The sequence below is a fragment of the Helicoverpa zea genome, chromosome 1 (assembly GCF_022581195.2).
Source record: "Helicoverpa zea isolate HzStark_Cry1AcR chromosome 1, ilHelZeax1.1, whole genome shotgun sequence".
Taxonomy (NCBI): domain Eukaryota; kingdom Metazoa; phylum Arthropoda; class Insecta; order Lepidoptera; family Noctuidae; genus Helicoverpa; species Helicoverpa zea.
The window spans coordinates 184054-203728 of record NC_061452.1 but is presented as its reverse complement, the minus strand read 5'-3'; the positions used below and the strand labels follow the sequence as shown (position 1 = coordinate 203728).

Sequence of the window (19675 nt, the reverse complement as noted above, 5' to 3'; positions counted from 1 at the left end):
GACTGTCATATCGTAATGAAGTTATTGGTTTTCGAAGTGGGTGTCTTATTAATAAGATCTGGGTGAGTTCTAAGGGAACAAACATTTTTATTTAAGGGTGTGAACTCAAATATTAGCCATATTGATAATAACCTATAACTACTACAGTGTTGTTTGAAAATAACATCAGCAGCCCCTCACATGCTTCCACCGGAGAGCACACGGTGTTTATCGTGTTCTCGTGAATAGCAAATGGTAGTGTGTACACACACACACACACACACAAACACGCGACACGTTAGTATTCCGCGGCGGTTGTCAGCGCTTGCCTGGCTGCGTGTTCGTACGACGCTGTGTAGTTAGTGAGCACGTGTCGCCCGGGACTGACGATATCGCCTCCATGTCACTTGATAACTACCTCCTTGTGTCCCTGCACTCCAAACTTGTACTTGAACTTCCTTTAAAACCTCATACATGGCACCAACAACAAAAGAAAATTAATCACAATTTGCGAAGAAAACTATAAGACTATAATACCATACCAACAAACCGCGGAAACACAATATCAGTCTGAAAACTGAACAAACAATATGTAAAGCGAAGTTAAAACTGAAATCTTGCAAAGTGCATAAAGTATGCCGCCGGGGACTGGAAGCCGATCTACCGGCGAGAGCCGCGCGATGCTCCCACACGTAGCGCGAGATATACACCAGGTAATACCCACATTCTAGGTATACAGAACTACGTGTACATAGAAATTAAAATTAAAAATACTTTAGGCATGCGGTTACTCTTACTGTATAGTAATTAAATACAACTTAAAAAAAGATCTCGCGCGTTGTCGACACTTGTGTGACTTTGATGGATGTCACCTACTGGTGTTGCCACTGCATGATCTCACTGCAAGTAATAATTATATATTGCTTCTTAATTGACCTTGTGTTAATCATTTCTAAAATCATCAGAGGCAACGCTTCGTGGCATACTGTCACAGCTATTGTATTGTATCGTGACCACGAACAAAACACATAATATTATTCAGTCCCCGACCCAGAGCAGTCATCTCGCCGTCACCCGACTGATATAAACAAGCCATGCTTACTTGAACTACACCCTCCTACTCCGGAATCCCAGCATCTCAATTACTATTATAATTAAATGTACTAACCGTTCACTGGGTGGCTACAACTTTTGTATCGTGAAGCAGACATTTTGCCAGTTATGTGTTATACATATTTCTTCCTATATAGTTAGTACAACATAAGAAATCATAAAATTCTCGTCACATCCGAGGCTCAGTTGGGCGTATCGTCGCAGGAACGTAACCTAATAACAGAACGCGTCGCGCCGAGTATACTAGTATACCGTAGTACTGGCGAGACTCACGCGTCGTGTGTATACTAGTATACCGTAGTACTCGCGAGACTCACGCGTCGTGTGTATACTAGTATACCGTAGTACTCGCGAGACTCACGCGTCGTGTATACTAGTATACCGTAGTACTGGCGAGACTCACGCGTCGTGTGTATACTAGTATACCGTAGTACTCGCGAGACTCACGCGTCGTGTGTATACTAGTATACCGTAGTACTCGCGAGACTCACGCGTCGTGTGTATACTAGTATACCGTAGTACTCGCGAGACTCACGCGTCGTGTATACTAGTATACCGTAGTACTCGCGAGACTCACGCGTCGTGTGTATACTAGTATACCGTAGTACTCGCGAGACTCACGCGTCGTGTATACTAGTATACCGTAGTACTCGCGAGACTCACGCGTCGTGTGTATACTAGTATACCGTAGTACTCGCGAGACTCACGCGTCGTGTATACTAGTATACCGTAGTACTCGCGAGACTCACGCGTCGTGTGTATACTAGTATACCGTAGTACTTGCGAGACTCACGCGTCGTGCTCACCAGGCACACGCGCCGTGCTCGCGACACACAGGTTGCTGCAGGACGACGATGTTTCACACGCGAGCGGAGTATCAATAGCAAACGTTTTGTAACCCTCTACAATACAAAATGTATGTTACCGATGTATTGTAGTGGCCAACAATAAACAATAAATAAATAAACATGAACGACACATCATACTATTGACAATTGACGTAATTTTAATATTGGTTCTACATACTAAGTACGTTTCAAGACATCGGTTAACGTGTTTTGTAATAACAACTTACAATATTCAGATTGCTGTCAGCGTGCTCTACAAAAAACGATTGTCTCTGATATCAGTCGGCACTGACTCGCTACGTGTTGACACATATTGAGCGTAACGTGTCACAGTACACACAACACATCGTGTGTACTTAGTTCGTGTGTACTTTTATGTAAAAGCATTCGGTGAGGTTCACCTTCACTTTTATTTTGGAGCGACTTTACGGTCCGTTGACATTGACCTGTGCACTTCAGCCATTCAGTTAATGCTAACACAGGTTATATCGAGCTCGACGTAAATACGACTAAACGCTAATGTGACCGTACTTTATTCGCAAACTCGCAGTAGCCCACGATTGCCAACGTTGGTCCACGCCCACGCTCCGCTTAGTTATAAACTTGTCCGACCCTTTTGACTAATGATGGAAAATGAATAGATCCGTAGAAGGTCGCAGCTGAAGGCGTATTGTTTATTCATTAAAGCTGACAAATTAATTAGCGGCGGGTATTCTTAACTGGCGGGTATTTGTAAAGCGGCCGAGGAATGTTATCGCGAGCGCCGCCCCTTCGCGCCGCACGCGTACTCTCCGACCATCGACATGTCACTTCAGCATTCGGTTCTCGGCCGTATTATAAACGCGCTCACTCGCGAACTTGGTTAACGTTATTATCCGGCAAATTAAAGAAAGTGTGGTATCCAAATGATGTAAAGTTACAAAACTCGGAATGAGCTCTCAGTTAGCAAGTTTTCAGAGTGCAGACGATTGATACAAAGCTGCGAGTATCGCACGCGGTGCGTGTCACTCCCTGATGTGCATCACTAGTGCTGGCAAGGGTGACCGCTGACGTCCAGTAGAGCTCACGCTACAGCCACTGACTGACCTACATTCAATACTACACGTCCAAATGTATCATCACTCTGAACATCTTGTCAGGTGTACTGAGCACAGCATTAAGTTTGTAATGTAACTTCCTACCTAGTAAAGTCAGATACCGTCTAGTCTAGAATATTAGTTACACGAAACTACGTAATATCATATAACGAGAGAACGTAGGAAGGTTAGGTAGCTTGATAACTACCTAAACTATGAAATTATATTTATTCATCTTACTTTAGAGTGGCAGGTATGATTTTGCAGAGAACTGCATCGCATAAACCTTAAAGAAGAAGAATTTACGTACAGATATCTAAACAAAATCATAATATAATACTCGTACCTATGTTGAGACCAGCGATCTAATGTCAACCAAATGAATGCGTCTAGCCAGTATATTCATTATGTTCCATCTCACCGCAGACGCTGAAAAACTCAAAGTAACTTGATGACGTCACGTTACAACAAACTTACATTAATAAAGAACATCAGTGAACGCAAGTAAGTAGCAATGCGCGGATAATTCGCCAGCACTGAGTGAACTGTGACCAACCTTGACTAGATCGCTCAGTATGCCGAGTGCGACTCACTACCGACTACCACTTCTTTATACGTTTTTATTTTTTAAGTCCCTTTGACCAACTCGTACCGATTGTGCATTATGTTATACCAAGAGTATATATTGTAATAGCACCAACAACGTAAGTACTTCAAAAGTATCGACAAATTAATTAAATTAAATTAAATATTTTTTATTTCAGGTAACTACCCATAACATACACTAGATACAGACTAACACACTAAATAAACCAACTACTTAACTAATTAAATAAAAACACAAATATCATGAGTGAAACTTTAAAATACATATGTACATTTAAGATCTGATATTGTGTAAAAATTATCATTACCCCGCAGTGAGCGTCGCCGCGTCGCGTCGTCACGCACACTAACGTGCAAATAAAACGGTTACTTTAGTGTTAATCTATCTCCGTTTATAATAGATGGCAGGTTCGCGCCGGTGACGTCATCGTTCCCGGTATTTCAAAAGCTCTTAACGTTGGGATAAGCCGGTTTGTTCAGACGGGCTAACAAGAAAAAGGCTCGTATAATCAGATATCAGTTCCGAATGTACTAGGAATTTCAACGGGTAAATTAAGTAAAAAAACGTGGAGTTTTAACGCACCCGAGATAATTAAAGAGCTGAAACCGGGAGCTCTACACGCCAACAGTAAATAAAAGGAATGAGTAATAAAGAGCCGTTCGCAATTTTCATAGAGACGGCTGATTTGCATGCCAATGGCCGCCGCGCCTAAAACAACCGCCGGCGAATATTAATGCCAAAAAATACTTCAAACAGGCCCCCGGGCCCCCGGTGGGCCCCGGGCCCTCGCGGGTCCCGTGCTCCACGTGGTGCCCTTTGAGCTCACATTCAATAACGCCTTGCTGAGTGATCGGGCTCGGTTTCTCGACGTTTGAGCGTGATGAATGCCGCCACAGCCGAAAGTCTTTTGTTAGCTTTGATAAATGTTCCTAAAAATAGCTGTAGCAAGTGAACGACTGAGCGACTGAGTGAACGAACGAGTGAACGCGCCAACAGTTTGCAAGGAAAGCTCTGCCGCCGCTCGTCTTATTGATCTTGTTAATGTCTAAAAACTCAGTAGCAGTTTATCGTGACGGACCGACAGATGCTCAAGTATATGCTCTACTTAGATAATAGCTAACCTTGCCTTTTCAGCATAGTTTCATCGAAGCTGGTGAATGTATAAAATAGTAAGAGGAGTACTGGTACGCTATAGGCAGTGCGTTGTGTTGCAGGTGTCGTGGATCCGGCACCGCGACCTGCACATCCTGACGGTGGGCGGCTACACGTACACGTCGGACCAGCGCTTCCAGGCGACGCACTCGGCGCAGACGGACGACTGGACGCTGCACATCAAGTGGGCGCAGCAGCGCGACGCCGGCGTCTACGAGTGCCAGGTGTCCACACAGCCCGTGCGCTCCTTCTTCGTCACGCTGCACGTCGTCGGTCAGTACCGCACACTATCACACATTTACATAACACTATGTTCGTCGCGCGTCTCCGGCTCCGTCGTGAATGCTTTATCGTCGTCTTGTGTAACGTCGGATCTGTCGGATTAGTCGCGCGGACGTTGTTTACGTAGCGGCGCGGGGCGAGGGGCGCAGGGCGAGGGGGGGAGGCGCGAACAATTTCAACAAACGCTGGCAACTCGAAAATGCGATGCGAAATCGGCACCGAGCCATTGTCACGGAACATTTTAACATATTTATTGGAGCGAATGGGCGTGCTTTGAATTAATCGGGTAGCTCGCGCGCCCAAAACACCAATTTGTTGTAAATCCGGAGATAAAAGCGGGATGCTGTATGGCCGTCCGCGACTGCGCTACAAACTAAGCTAAACATTCATTACTCACTAAATACAAACGTTCATGTATTCGCTCTCTGGAATCCAATACTTGTTATTTTTGTCCTCTTTGTCATTGAAAATAGGACAGATTCAGCGAATATTCTATGAAGTTCGATTAGATTTCTATGAAAGCCTCCGACACAACTGTATTCTTAACATGTCAATTGTTAGCGATATGTTGTCGTGTGTAGTCACGTGCTCACCACACACTCCGCGTCAAACAAGTCCCGGCCTGCAGTGTACACGCTGACGCTCTCATACCAGTTCAGAATTCACAAATTCAGTCGATATTTTTAGTAAAATTGATAGAGCTCTAAACCCAAGTTACAGTTCAAAAGTTGTGAACATGCATTTATTCAAATAAACGCGTCACAGCAGCGCGACGGCGGCGGCTCGTGCGCCTGGCCGTGCGCCAACTGTACCGCGCACACTGCTCCCGCTGCCAGTGTGAATACTGCCGCTATGTACCTCTGCCTCCAATATTGCTCAAATGTTAATTAAAGCGTCCTTCTGACATAACAAAGGTATTTATCTTGTAGTTGGATGTAAACTTCCGAATCTCGTAATGTTTAATGAAACGGAGAAGTAGCGCCAAGTCAATCAGCGCTGGAATAACAACACGGGGGAGGCCGGGTAATTGCGCGCCGCTCGCTACAGATCAATCACAGCCGGTTATCATCTGCGCGTGCAGACGCCGCCTTTGATCCCTACAGCAATACAGATAACTAACGACAAGCGAGCACCCGGACAGACTTAGCAGCCGACTTAACACCTGAAGCTCAGTTCTATCAAACCGAAGTATTCGTTTATGAAGATATGTATCGCGTGTGACGAAGCAAATGATTAACGTGTTATTATTGTATTCCGCCAGATTGTGACGAGATATACCAGCGGATGTTTTCCGACGCAGGTGTGTGCCCCGAGTGTCGCGTGTTGCGTGTCGCGTGTCGCGTGCACTAACCAGAATGTGTGTTGTGTGTCTTCGTTAGCGCGGGAAAAACAACGGATGCTATAAAACGTCCGCGTGATTTATACCGCGGCGCGTACTCCACTCACGACCAGACACTAAATAAGATTCATCTGTCGCCACGCCGCGGCTCAGCGCCATCATAACGCGAGCAGTGCTGCCGGCACTACTCACACTGTTGTGCTTCAATACTCACTCGAATTAATTGGAACCTCTCGATATTGTAAAGGCAGTAAATATGTTATTTTTATGGCGACAAGAGCTAAATAGAAATGTTTTTCCGAAGCTAAGTGTTACAGTGACGAGGGTCACTTTTGTACGTTTTATTAATCGCTTCTTTCTATTTCACACACGTCCAAGTGAACGAAATTCTTATCGAAGTGTCTGGCTGTGTGGCAGCATTTCCAGTAGTACGTACTACGAGTACCTACTGGCTGCTGCGGTTACTAACTGACTGGTCATGGAAGTGCTCGTTGATTTAACTAATAGCTGCTATTGTGTTCTGCTAATTAACAACTTTACTCGCGCTGATGCTGGTATTTATGGTAGTTCATTTTATTGAGTGCGTTTCATTAACATCTACCTCTTTTTGTTTATGAAAGTGTGTCGTTTTACTAACGTTATCAAGCAACTCTTAAATGTGTATAATACCTACTGTTGAATTCCATGCATTAAATATGAAGAGGCGCTGGCAGTGCAGTATGTAGTAGTGCAGGGAACAGTAAGATATAATAGCACAGCAATAATAAGTTATGTATATCTCATCGGCCGTACTGCCAGCATGCACTATGTCCACATTTGAAACATAGGTATCTGAGGGCACGGCAGTGCCCCAGCCAAGACTCGAGCAAAGCGGGCACGGCCGTACCATCTTTTCTCGAAGCGTTTCGCGGCTATTTCAGCCCCCTGTATCTTCCATGTGAACAAAGCTAGGAGTTTAGGTTTTCGATGACCAAGAGTAAGTATTAGAACAAGCTCAGTCTCAAAATTACAAGACATTTAAATAAATAGTTTACGAGTTATGAGCGATCAAAGTTACACCATTTTGTCACTGACTCACTGACCGATCATCAAAAGTCTAAGGTACTTCTAGCAAACTTAGAACCTTCAAATTTGGCACCAAGATAGGTTATTAGCTACATATAAAGGGAAAATTATAAAAACCTTAAAACTTAATAAAGAAATAGGAAACAAATTATATTTGCGGTTTTTCAAGAACATTGTACCAATGCAACTTTTCTAAGTTTGTATGTACTTTCTAAATATCTTAGACACCAATGACTGTGTTTCGGATGGCACGTTAAACTGTAGGTCCCGGCTGTCATTAAACATCCTTGGCAGTCGTTACGGGTAGTCAGACGCCAGTAAGTCTGACACCAGTCTAATCAAGGGGTATCGGGTTGCCTGGGTAACTGGGTTGAGGAGGTCAGATAGGCAGTCGCTTCTTGTAAAGCACTGGTACTCAGCTGAATCCGGTTAGACTGGAAGCCGACCCCAACATAGTTTGGGAAATGGCTCGGAGGATGATGTTTTTCAAGAACATTGTGTATGAATTTCGACTGCATTGATAACTGTGTTATTTATTTATGTACAAAATGTTACTATTTGTTTTATTGTTACGTAGTGTGGTATATTATTATGTATTAAACATACATACATATGAATAAAAAAGCTAGGTTAAAATGAAATGAATAATGATAAAATCTTTCATATTAATGCAGTGCGATAAATACTGCATGCTCGCTCGATAGATGGCGTTGTCCTGGTCTAAATCGCGCTATGGTTTCGTTACATAGCTTAGTATAAGTAGTACTTAAAAAAAAAACAAATAATTTCATGTGATAGCGCCATCTACTTCTGAAATAAATCTCTTTTATTCTAAAAGATATTTAAGTGTACATATTTAGTGAGTTGCATGTAAGTTAATTTAAAAGGACAATGGGCAGATTGGTATACCCCACCAATAGCAATGTCATATATATCATTGGATAGGCCTTTTTATGTAGAACAATATTTACTATGACAGCTTTGCTGAAATGTTTGTCCATTCTGAGATATAGATCAAAAACTGTGCAAAAGTTAGAACTAAGTAATCTATTGATAACTCAAGTTTTTAAAGGAAAATCTAAGAACTACTAAGTGTAAGTCTTGTATATGAAAGAAAATCAGATTACAGTATTGATTAGCATCAGTTTTAAGATTGTTTGTTATCTATATCTCAGAACGGACAAACAATAGAACAAAGCTGTCATAGTAAATGTTGTTCCAGTTAAAAAGACCTATCCAATGATATGTATGACTTTCCTATTGGTGCGGTTTCTCACTACGCCCAACATCCAGTTGGTACAATAAAAGGTTGAAATGCTACATAATAGTAACAATTATGGATCCTAACGGGCACAGTAGTACTTACAAGACTTAAAGTTATTAGTACTTAGATTTTCCTTTAAAAACTTGAGGTATCAATAGATTACTTAGTTCTAACTTTAGCACAGTTTTTGATCTATATCTCAGAACGGACAAACATTTCAGCAAAGCTGTCATAGTAAATCTTGTCCTACATAAAAAGGCCTATCCAATGATATATATGACATTCCTATTGGTGGGGTATACCAGGTCCCATATATTTGTGCCCATTGTCCTTTGTTATATACTTAGAGAAGAGAGACCTACAAAAAATAAATTAGATCCCACCAAAAACATTAAATGTAAAAATAAAGCCAATCCTCTACGCAATTCCTCCACCGTAAAAAGTTTTGAAATCGCATAGAAGCCAAGTGCTGTTCAACTTTATTTGTAATAATAAATCAATATTTTGTGACTATATCAATAGTTTTGTTCACATTACAATAATATTGTCTTGGCCATGAGCACAAGTTAAAAGTCGCTCCTTGAAATAATGTGTAAACACCATTGAATTGATAAATTCTATATGGACATGATTTTACGATTGGACTGATTATGGACTGATTGGAATTTGGATCACTATGGACTAAACATGCGCCATAGTACATGTGCAGTTCATTGATGTTGGATGAAACTGACTGTCGGTCATTTAGTAACAATTGAATAAACTAAAAGTATTTAATTCTGTGGTATTAAACTTCATGTTTGACTTTCACCTCTCCAAGATATGCTGTATTATATTTGTAGTTTATTGTGCTCATGGCCAAGTCAATATTATTGTAATGTGAACAAAACTATTGATATAGTCACAAAATATTGATTTATTATTACAAATAAAGTTGAACAGCACTTGGCTTCTATGCGATTTCAAAACTTTTTACGGTGGAGGAATTGCGTAGAGGATTGGCTTTATTTTTACATTTAATGTTTTTGGTGGGATCGATTATGTCTAAGCACATAACGCTATGTACAAGGTGGAATAACTGACGTCTACTTCGCATTACAGCTCCTCTTAGCATTCCAGTCCCGATCCGTGATTTATGAAGTCCCACCGACTCATTTCCTTCGACAGCGCTCGATTATGCGTCATCGGTGACGCGGGCACGTGTGTCCATTTGTTACGTATTGTACTAGAGAAGACTGACTTACGTAATCTGGAATTTAGAACATCCAGTGTGGTGTGGCGGCGCGTCCTGCTGCGATAAGGTCGCAGTTACAAGTTCGAGCAGCGCCAATAACAAGACGCCGCTTCACACTTGCACAAATACATAAATCATCGCATAATCATAAACTGAATCGCGGGGAAATTCATATTTTTCTTCGAGTTTACTGTTGGCTCGGCCATACAGAAAGTCCGTGAAATTAATCAATTCAAATGGTTATAAACTTCAAACGTTGGCGCGCCGAGGCGTACTTACGTTTTTTGTTCGTGTAAGTTTACAGCGGCGCTCGCACCAGCCGCGCGGGGCGAGGGGTGAGGGGGGATGTAATTACGTGCGATGTCACGCTTTCAAGGGAAATATTCAATGAAACGGTTCTAAATACTTGAAATGCTGGCGGCTCAATAGTGATTCTACTAGCTCAGTTACTCTACACCACTTCTGTAACAGTCATTAAATTTTACTGTCAGTCACCACATCACTTAATCTGAGTAGGCAGATATTTGTTGAAATAGTTTCGTTGATATAGTTTTTGATGTAAATAGCGGAAATAGAACGTTGATCATATCCTAATCAGTTAGTTGGTTAGTGACTTATATGACGTGTGCTGCGTGCAACGCGCGGCGTGCGATGCGGTCTGCGCGGAATGTCGCGCCTCGGTGCGGTTCGCCGGCGGGAAATGCTTTAAAATCATTGCATTACAATGACATTTTATTTATTTATTTATCTACATATACGATTGCAATAACCGTCGCGAAAACGACAAGCGGAAGCTGCTAATATTCATTCAGAATCTGTATATTTGAAATAGATAAGTTATTTGGCATGCGCCGTTGCATGCTCTAAGTAGATATAACGCTAGATCTGGTTAGTCATATCATGTAGAATGGTACATAGTGTGTGTGAGAGGCGCATATCCTGAGCTGAATATTTAACGTTGGTAATTATGTTAATAGCACCTCTGGTACATTTTTGCTGCGAGTGCTCAGGGGGTCACAGATCGGGCGGACCCTTATGACCCGCATTAAATCTGTAATCTTATTAGAGGTCATGTTAGGGGCTCATAGGCGCCCCCTTCACGACACCGAACAGGGGATTACAATGAATACAGAATTTTTTAGGGCCTCCTCAAAGATAATCATTTGTGGTTAAGAAGCAATATACTAATCACTTATTCACCATTTGAGACAGACACCGAAGAAAACTCAGGAAGAAAAGCGAGTTTGCTAGGCCTGTGTCATGATACTCGTATAGAGCCGAAAATACAAACAGTGTTAAACACACAATACACAACATGAACTGGGCGACATTTTGCCCGGCAGCATAGTGCTGCGGCTACGATACTCCGGGATTATGTGTAGTTTCGGACGCTCCGGGTAGTGCGGTGTCCTGGGACACTGATAGCACACAACTTTGTGACTGTTTCCTCAAAGCTCTTCAATCTTGACTGAACTGAAATAACTGCACAATTTAAACTCACTTAAGGAGAGAAGCTAGTTCAAGCTAGTTTTAAATAGCTACCCACTGTAAAATAATTGCTATCAAACCTAAGATTTAATTTAAGCGTAGGTACTGAACTATCTCTTAACACTGCAACGAATTGATCTTGCCTAGTGGGCACTGCGAGCATACACGCACTTACAACACTTTTACTTTAGCCGTCACACTTCTTTCACGTTCACGATAAGTACACGGTACTCCTCGATGTGTAGTGTGCGCCAATTGTCTGCATCCTTTGAGTACATATGACGGTGTTTCCCATGGAATTATCCTATATAATCCCTTGTTTTCTACACCAATGTATTCCCCGTATGTACTCTTTGTTGTAGGGGGAAGTCCCCCAGTGGCGGACACCTAAGGTTATTTATAAATAAAACAAAAAAACGAGTGGCACTCGGGGACTGCCGCGGTAAAACTATTGCATAGCATTCTGTATCAACTTATGCAATTATAATTATTAATTAATATACATATTGACATTACGAAATATATTACAATATACACGATTTAATGCTCTAAATTGAATGACAACTTAAATGCTGGTGTGGAGCCGTGCTGTTGCGGTGCCGCTATAATGTGCCATAACCTTTATAATGAATTACCGACAAAAAATCCAAAACATAAACGACAAAAAATATCAATTTTAACTACAAATATGAGCAGGTTCAAATAAATTTTTCTCCTAAAGAAAATTCGATCTTCGAGTAATAAAACTAAAGTTCCGACTAGAATACTGAACTTCCGACAAAAACCGACAAATTTTTAAATAACAAGAAATTACGTTTGGTTTGAGAAGTCACGATGTACCCACTTCAATAGTCGAATTAATTCAAAAGCACCTCTTTTTATGTTGTAAGAACCTAGTACAATACAGAGTAAAATTAAAAATATTAAAAGCAACGCCGCCGCCAACCCGCCGATGTTGCTCATACAACTGGCACACTTCGTGAAGATACGCCCCGAACTGTTTGTCAGCGGAGCTGTTTGTCGAACTGTTTGTCCTAGCATAGGAGTACTCTGGATAGAATGTTCAGTAGGTTGCAGGTAAGCTCTTTAGTTGTTATGAGCGCCTAGTACATTTTTGTGGGCGGATCCAATCATCGAACGCTAGTTAGAATGTTTAGCAGGTTGCAGGTAAGCTCTTACTTGTTATGGTCGCCTAGTACTTTGTGTAGAACATTTTGATGAAAATGGAGTCGGAGTGGGGAGCGTGAGGTTTTTTCGTTACGGAATTTCTGGATTTGGTCCCCGCGCTCAAGGCCTGCGATAGAAGCTATGCAATAGCTTAAAAATTGTTTAAAAATGTTTATTAAATTATGATTTATATAAGATGACAAAGTTAGAAATCAAATTAAATTATCAAAAATGCAACCTCTGCTCCAAAATAATTAATACTATCAATCAAACTTGGGTTACAAAAAACGTAATTTTAAAAAGTGGCACCTAATACCGGACAGCTATTTGTACCACACCCCTAGCACCGGAAATTTCAAAATAACCAGCATCGATCACATATTTAGCCATTTTCACACTCTAGAATGTCTTCACATGCTTCATATATCCACCCACGAGAGGATGAGCATGGATCCAGTCTTCTAAGCAGACTACGAAAATTGTCTCACTTCTTTTGACATAACCTCATCAATAGCAGTTTGTAAGCTCTGTGGCTCCCAGAATCTTTAAATTCTTTAAATTCTTTTTCTTGTCTTCCATTTTATTTATCTTCTTTCTTCTATAATCTAAAACGAAATTAAGTAATTAGAATGAATGACGTAAATTCTCACAAGAAATATTCATGTGTATACTGCCCGGCGCTAAGGGACGACTTAGTGTCCGGCGCTAAGGGACAGACATTTTCGTTTATTAGGTGGTGCCTACTAAAATTGTTTAAAGATCTAATAATATTCTACCATTTTACGGATAACAATCAAGTACTACTTTTATCTTTGAATACCACTCAAATGTAAATGCATCAATATACTAGAATTACTTACATTGATATTTAGGTGACGCAGTGATTTCGGTTGCTCCCACCGTGACCGTGTGAGTCGCAGGTGAGGTGCGGCGCGTGATCCTGTACCTGTATGCCCCCCGCGCCCCTTTCACTTGTATTTTGAATCGAACAGATTTATACTGGCTTAAATAGTCCGCTTAAATACGAGTGTCCGGCGCTAGGTGCCGTCCGGCGTTACGGGACTTCCCCCTACTACTACTAAGTATCTACTTTGAGTCATATACGATGAATATGCCCATAAAGTTTTGTAACGACTGGACAGAAGGGAATTATTTCCAAAAACAGTAAATAAACAGAGCAAAATGGAGTCGACAAGAAGCGGCAGTAATTGAGCCTCCAGTTAGTCAATTTACTTTTAATTCGGGCTTTTAATATCAATTTATAGGTGAGGAGAGGCGCCGCTCGCGCTCGCTTGGATATTTCGCGCACGTCGCCCGCGTTAAATGATTTAAGAACGTGATTCAAGCACTTACAGTCGGAACTGAAAGTAGTCATCTGAATTGAAAAGTCGTTCCTATTATCGAAGGAATTACTTTTGAAAAATCATTCAATATGTCTAGTAAATATGAAATAATGAAAGAAAAAACATTGACCCAATACAAGATGAAACATAATCCTAGTAATTGTTCAATAGAACATACTAGACTCAGTTGCCGTGCGCGCAGCAGGAACAGTCGGCGGGCGGTCGTCATCACTAGTACTATCTCTTCACTATTTAAATAGTCAAACAGGTACTCGAGACTCCTAATCCAGCATGTTTTCAAATCAGGAAATGTTTTACTATTCTGGGACTAGATGAAAACGTTAGTTAGAGCGAAGTATCCCGTAGCGTGTCCTCTCACAAACATCCGAGCTTGCGCATGCGGAGAGAATATTTCGGTGTAAAGTGTATTATTACAATTTGAGTGGTGGAATCTGAGCAGGAATATCAATTAGCCACGTCTCGTTATATAATTGAGCAATGTCGTTGATTGGCGACGTGACACACACGAATGTCCTGTAATGTACACGGTTCACGTCATTAGCTCATCATCATCGCCGGAGCCTTTTCCCGACTTTGTTGGGGTCGACTTTAAGTCCAACCGAAAATATAGTCCACTCAAATAAGTTTCCTACTGAGATTGACAGTGTACTATCGTACACACAATATGTACACTCAGCGGGCACACTCGTAAAAGAGCCAAACACATAACATTCAATTTTTACCGTGTGCCGCGCTGCCAGCAGTTAAAACACGCTGTACAACGTAATCGACGCGATGTAAATCACCCGCAGACGGAATAAACGTCGCGCGCAACGCTCCGAGTGCTCCCTGCGCTCACTCACCTTATTAACCGCTCGCTCGCTCCGACCGCGCGGCCACGGCTACTAGTCGCGGACACATGCGGCTAATTGTCGCATTAACGATTCCAAATGTTCGCGCTCTACTGATAATTATGTTGAAAACGTTTGATGTTGAATGTAACGCTAATGCACGAACTAATTCTGGAACATTTGAAACCGATGCTAGGCGTAATGTTCTGATGCGCGTGTTTCAACGACCCTCCGCGGCTGCTAATGCTGCTGTTGAATGCATCTGTTATTTATTTGACACCAATAACAAACGCAGATGACCACTCTGAGTCATGCAGACATAAAGAATGTGATTCAGTCACGAGTGAGCACTTACACGAGATGTGGATTTAAGATAGATCATAGCAATCATTGTTGCCTCGAGCCGGGGCAGCTCATGCAGCCGCTAGATGTAATAAATATGATCAGTGCGCTTCCTCCGCCGCCGCTCTTAAGAAAAAAGTTTTGCTAGTAGCCGACTCCAATATACGCCGGCAAAGTTTTTTGTATGGCTTTTAGATAACTTATGTCCTCGTTATCCGGTTTTTGCGGCGATCTCTCCTATAAGTTAATGTCGGTGACGCAGTGAGACGCTTACCAACGTCGCTATGTTGGTCACCATCATACGGATGCATTGAATTGAATTGAAAATTTGGCACAGCCACGAGAGCTGTACTATTAGTAATATAGAGTGAATTCGTAGGCAACTGCAAAGTAATTGTTGAATAAATAATGAATGCTTAGCCGCGTCCGCGAGCTGTGTGCCGCGCGGAGGAAGCGCTCGCGCTGTGATGTAACTGCTGAACAAACGACTGAGTGCCGGCTGCAGAGGAGCAACGCCGCCTACATCTCACCAGCTTTGTACTGGAACATTACAGCTATTGTATCACGGATATCCGGACAATGTAATCAGCGAGTGCCGCCTCAGTATGTTAACATCAGTAACCTTTGTCTTCATGTCTTATTCGCCGTCAGAAGAGTAATAAATATTTATATTAAAGTAGAATTATATAAGAATAAGATATTAATTATATAAGATTTTCATTTAGGTTTATACATACATATTATTAAATTAGAAAAATAAAAGAATATTAATGATAATAATTAATTTAAATTAAAATTACTAAAAACGAAGTGCAAACTAATAACAAAATGAATTAACTACTTACCTACTATTGTCAATAGAACTAAACTAAATGTATAACTATATACTACATAAAACGTGTCCGAAATATAATAAGGAAATCATGTTATAATAATGCAATGTTATGGATGTTAAATCTTGTTTGATCTAATGCATGGAATAAAAGGCTTTTTATTTTTATTTATTATTTTTATATTAAGAGGACGAATTGGAATTTTTGGCGCCAAGGATCTCAATTTTTCTCAGTAAATACAAAACAGATCAAAATACAACTTGGTTACCTGAAAGTTCATGATATAAACCTTATTTTGTTAGACGTAGAAACATGATTAGGTAACTTTTATAACAGAGAAAAATATATCAAACATACCTCTTTTTAAAAAGAGATTCACATATTATGGGCAAACGGGACTGATTTAAGCCTCTTAACTTTTTTAGTAGTTGAGTATATACATACTCTTTAAAATTGTAGAAGGATTTTTTATCAAATTATCATTTCTAAATAATAAAATTACAAAACCATTTTGTCGCTTACGACTTTTAGTTATAAGCTAGCGCGCGTATTGTTATCCTCGCCCCGCTCAGACGTTCCGACCCCTTTTGGCGCCTTAGATGCGCGTGCCGGTTATGAAATTATTGTTGACCAATTCGCCTCCTTAAAGTAGAATAACAATAAAGTATATAAATATTTATATAAAGTGTAGCTGCAGTGGCGGGAAGCATAACGCCGGCTTAGTTACATCTGCAGAGAAGTTGTTCGTCTGCGCGACTTACAGCGCATGCAGCAATACAAATTCACGGCGTTTGCTTTGCGCTACATTTCACCTGACTAGCTGCAATCATACATATTTAAGAGCTAGAAGTCTACTTTATGGATTGTAGAATTGATAACATAAAACATTATATATATATTGAGTACATACAGCCATGCAGGTGTTACTTGTGAGATGACGGCACACAGAAGAGTATGGAAGAAGAAAACATGCCGACCCAAAATAAATTAGGATAAGGGCAGGAGAATGACGATATTTCTAATGCAGATTATGACACAAAAGTGAGATTCCAAGGCCTCGCGGCTCTATAAAAGTGGTAATGAAGCAACATGTCGGCTCCTACAGTCACGGCCGGCGCATCAAGTATTAACGCTGACACGAGCGCAGTGCTGCTCGCGTCACACACTGCCTCGAAGACATCGCACACACATGAGCAGTAACGTATAGTCCCTCTCCGCATCACTCCGCATCACTCCGCATCACTCTGCATCACTCCGCATCACTCCGCACTACGCCACATTATTGCGCACCAATTAATTTCTCTCTAAGTTTGATGTGGTCGCGATTCAGAGGCGTAGTGAACGCTACGAATACATTTGAATCTGACAAAACTGAGTGTTGAGTACCACTGCCCACTCCAACACAATAGCCAATTGTAAGTGACAATGCTCCACAGATTAAAAGTCACGTCTAGTAATTGTCATCCTAACTATTATTTCTCTGTTGGGAAATTAAGTAAAAAATATTAAATAAAATCCTAGAGTAGGTACAAAGTTTTAATTAAACCTGGACTCTAGTTATTTTTATAACGGAAATTCTGGCAACATTAATAACTTTCGGGAACATTTTGCTATAATAAATCTTTTGAAGCGTTACATAGATATATTCACTTGTGAACTAAAAATTAACAATGTATGCAACAATGTGTTCCAGCTCAGTTTTCGGTTCAAATGATTACAGTGTGCGTGTGTGCGACATATCTGATGCTTCCAGAACTTATTCGTTATCGATCGGACCACAGACAACCGGACAAATCCCTGTGGATGCCTAGAATTTAAGGCCTCCAGCCATTGGCAAAATATGAAATCGTTAAAATGGTGTGATCTTAAATAACGTCAGCGGGCGTCTGAGGGGAGCGCGGGCGGGGGAGGCGCCTCAGCCTGACGAATGTGCGCGATAACTCAGTCTCAGGCGACGCGCGCGCCTCGTGTGAGCCGGCGGACTTGCTCACTGTGACCAGCACCGTGCCATCATACGCCACTTCATATGAGGCTGTATTCAAACGTGGCGGTATCACTAAACTGTCACGCGTGTGAACACACGTCACTTTGCACAATTACATTATGGTTAGGTCTGGGCTTGCAAATTCAGTTTTTTAAATCTAAACTTACCTCAGTCATCCCTCTTTATGCAGAACTTGTAATCTAAGGTCTGGTTCCCACACTAGGTAATGTAACAGCGGCGAGCGAGCGGAGCGCAAAAACTCCATTAGTCACCGTCAGCCGCAGGAACATGCATAAGTCGGGGAGATTTGTGACGCCACTCATTTGCGAGCGACCTGTCCCGGCCACCGCGCCACTAGCTAATCTACGCGTCTTTAATATCGCTAAACATACGACATCCCACTACCATTGGAAGACAAAAGTTCAAACATTTGATCGTCAGTTATCAATATCATATTGCTTGTAAGTATGTAATGAAGTAGTGCTGTGAAGTCAGTCGAGGTAAAGTGGATGTGCAGTGGCAGTCGTGAACTCAGCAAACTATGTTAGCTTGGATCGCGAGTCTGTCGTGATCACCTCGCGGCCGCACACCGACGAGATGACACATCCTTCATCAAATCTCGCTAGAGAAAAAAAAGAAAATGAGTTCTAAACTCTAAATTCTAAACAAGGAAACTGAAAATTGTGAGCTGAAGTGATAACACAATCTTCTTTCTTGTAGATACTATCGAACATGATCCTACAGGCGACTACATCGCAGCCTGATCTTCTAATAAGTAATCCAGCTAATCTCTTACAAATACTGTGACGACGAGGTGACGACGCGACGAGGTCGCGACGTGACCACGGAATGTTATGAACAACATTCGCTCACACCTACGTTAACGTATGTGAAAGGTGCGCGGCTAAACATGGCCTCAAATATAATGTCTCAAAAAGTGAGCTCATGAAGGCCTGTACAAAGTCACCGGAGCAGGTCCCTCCCGGAATACCGATAAAGGTTGTCTCCAGCTTTAAATATGCCTGCTGTGCCAGGCCCGCCGCTAGCTGTTTGTTCGCCCGCGTGCAAAACTGATTATGCCGCCCTACGACTACATACGTTTTGTCAAAAAATATATAAGGGGGGGGGGGGGCGGATCCAGGTGGTCCGGACCCCCCCCCCCCCGCCCATTCATATCCATCTTACTTGTCCAACAGAAAAAAATATGTACATGCACCGCTCTGATTGCAGAAAACCCACCTACTTTTGGTAATAAATAACTATTGCAATACATAACATACATTACACATAACTTTTTATTTACTTGAAATGTTCAGAGTAACCTAAGCAGTCCTGGGTTAGCCCATAAGCAAACTAAGCAATTGCTTAGGGCATCAATGCAGTGCAATCATTACCCAAGTGGCCCCTATGTATTGAAAGATTGTGATTAACTTAAACTAACGCACTTAAATATCTATAACAATGTTTAAAGTCAGTAAAATACGTTATTTGGTGGGTTTCCCGTTGAAAAATTATAAGACACTTTCCATATGTAAGCAAGCGCGAGCGGAGCGAGCGCGAAATTTTTATTTTTAAAGGACACAAAACAAATAAAAATCACTGTAAATTAACAAAGCAAAATCAAAAAGTAAGATATGCACAGAAGTGAAGTGCAAAAGCCGCGAGCGAAGCGAGCGCGATTTTTTCCTTAGAGTTTTCATGAAGTGAA

The 19675-nt window shown here is 41.5% G+C and overlaps 1 protein-coding gene across 6 annotated transcripts in view; it reads left to right on the top strand.

Annotated features, from left to right (window-relative positions):
* Positions 1-19675, top strand: part of LOC124631141 (peroxidasin homolog) — a 301804-nt gene that overhangs the window by 259645 nt on the left and 22484 nt on the right. For 4 of the 6 annotated variants that reach the window (XM_047165371.1, XM_047165363.1, XM_047165354.1 and 1 more), the window contains exons 4-5: positions 4838-5048; positions 6319-6357. In XM_047165371.1, coding sequence (XP_047021327.1) covers positions 4838-5048; positions 6319-6357 — 250 coding nt within the window. The remainder of the gene's footprint in view (positions 1-4837; positions 5049-6318; positions 6358-19675) is intronic. The other 2 variants (XM_047165386.1, XM_047165378.1) reach the window with 1 other exon arrangement.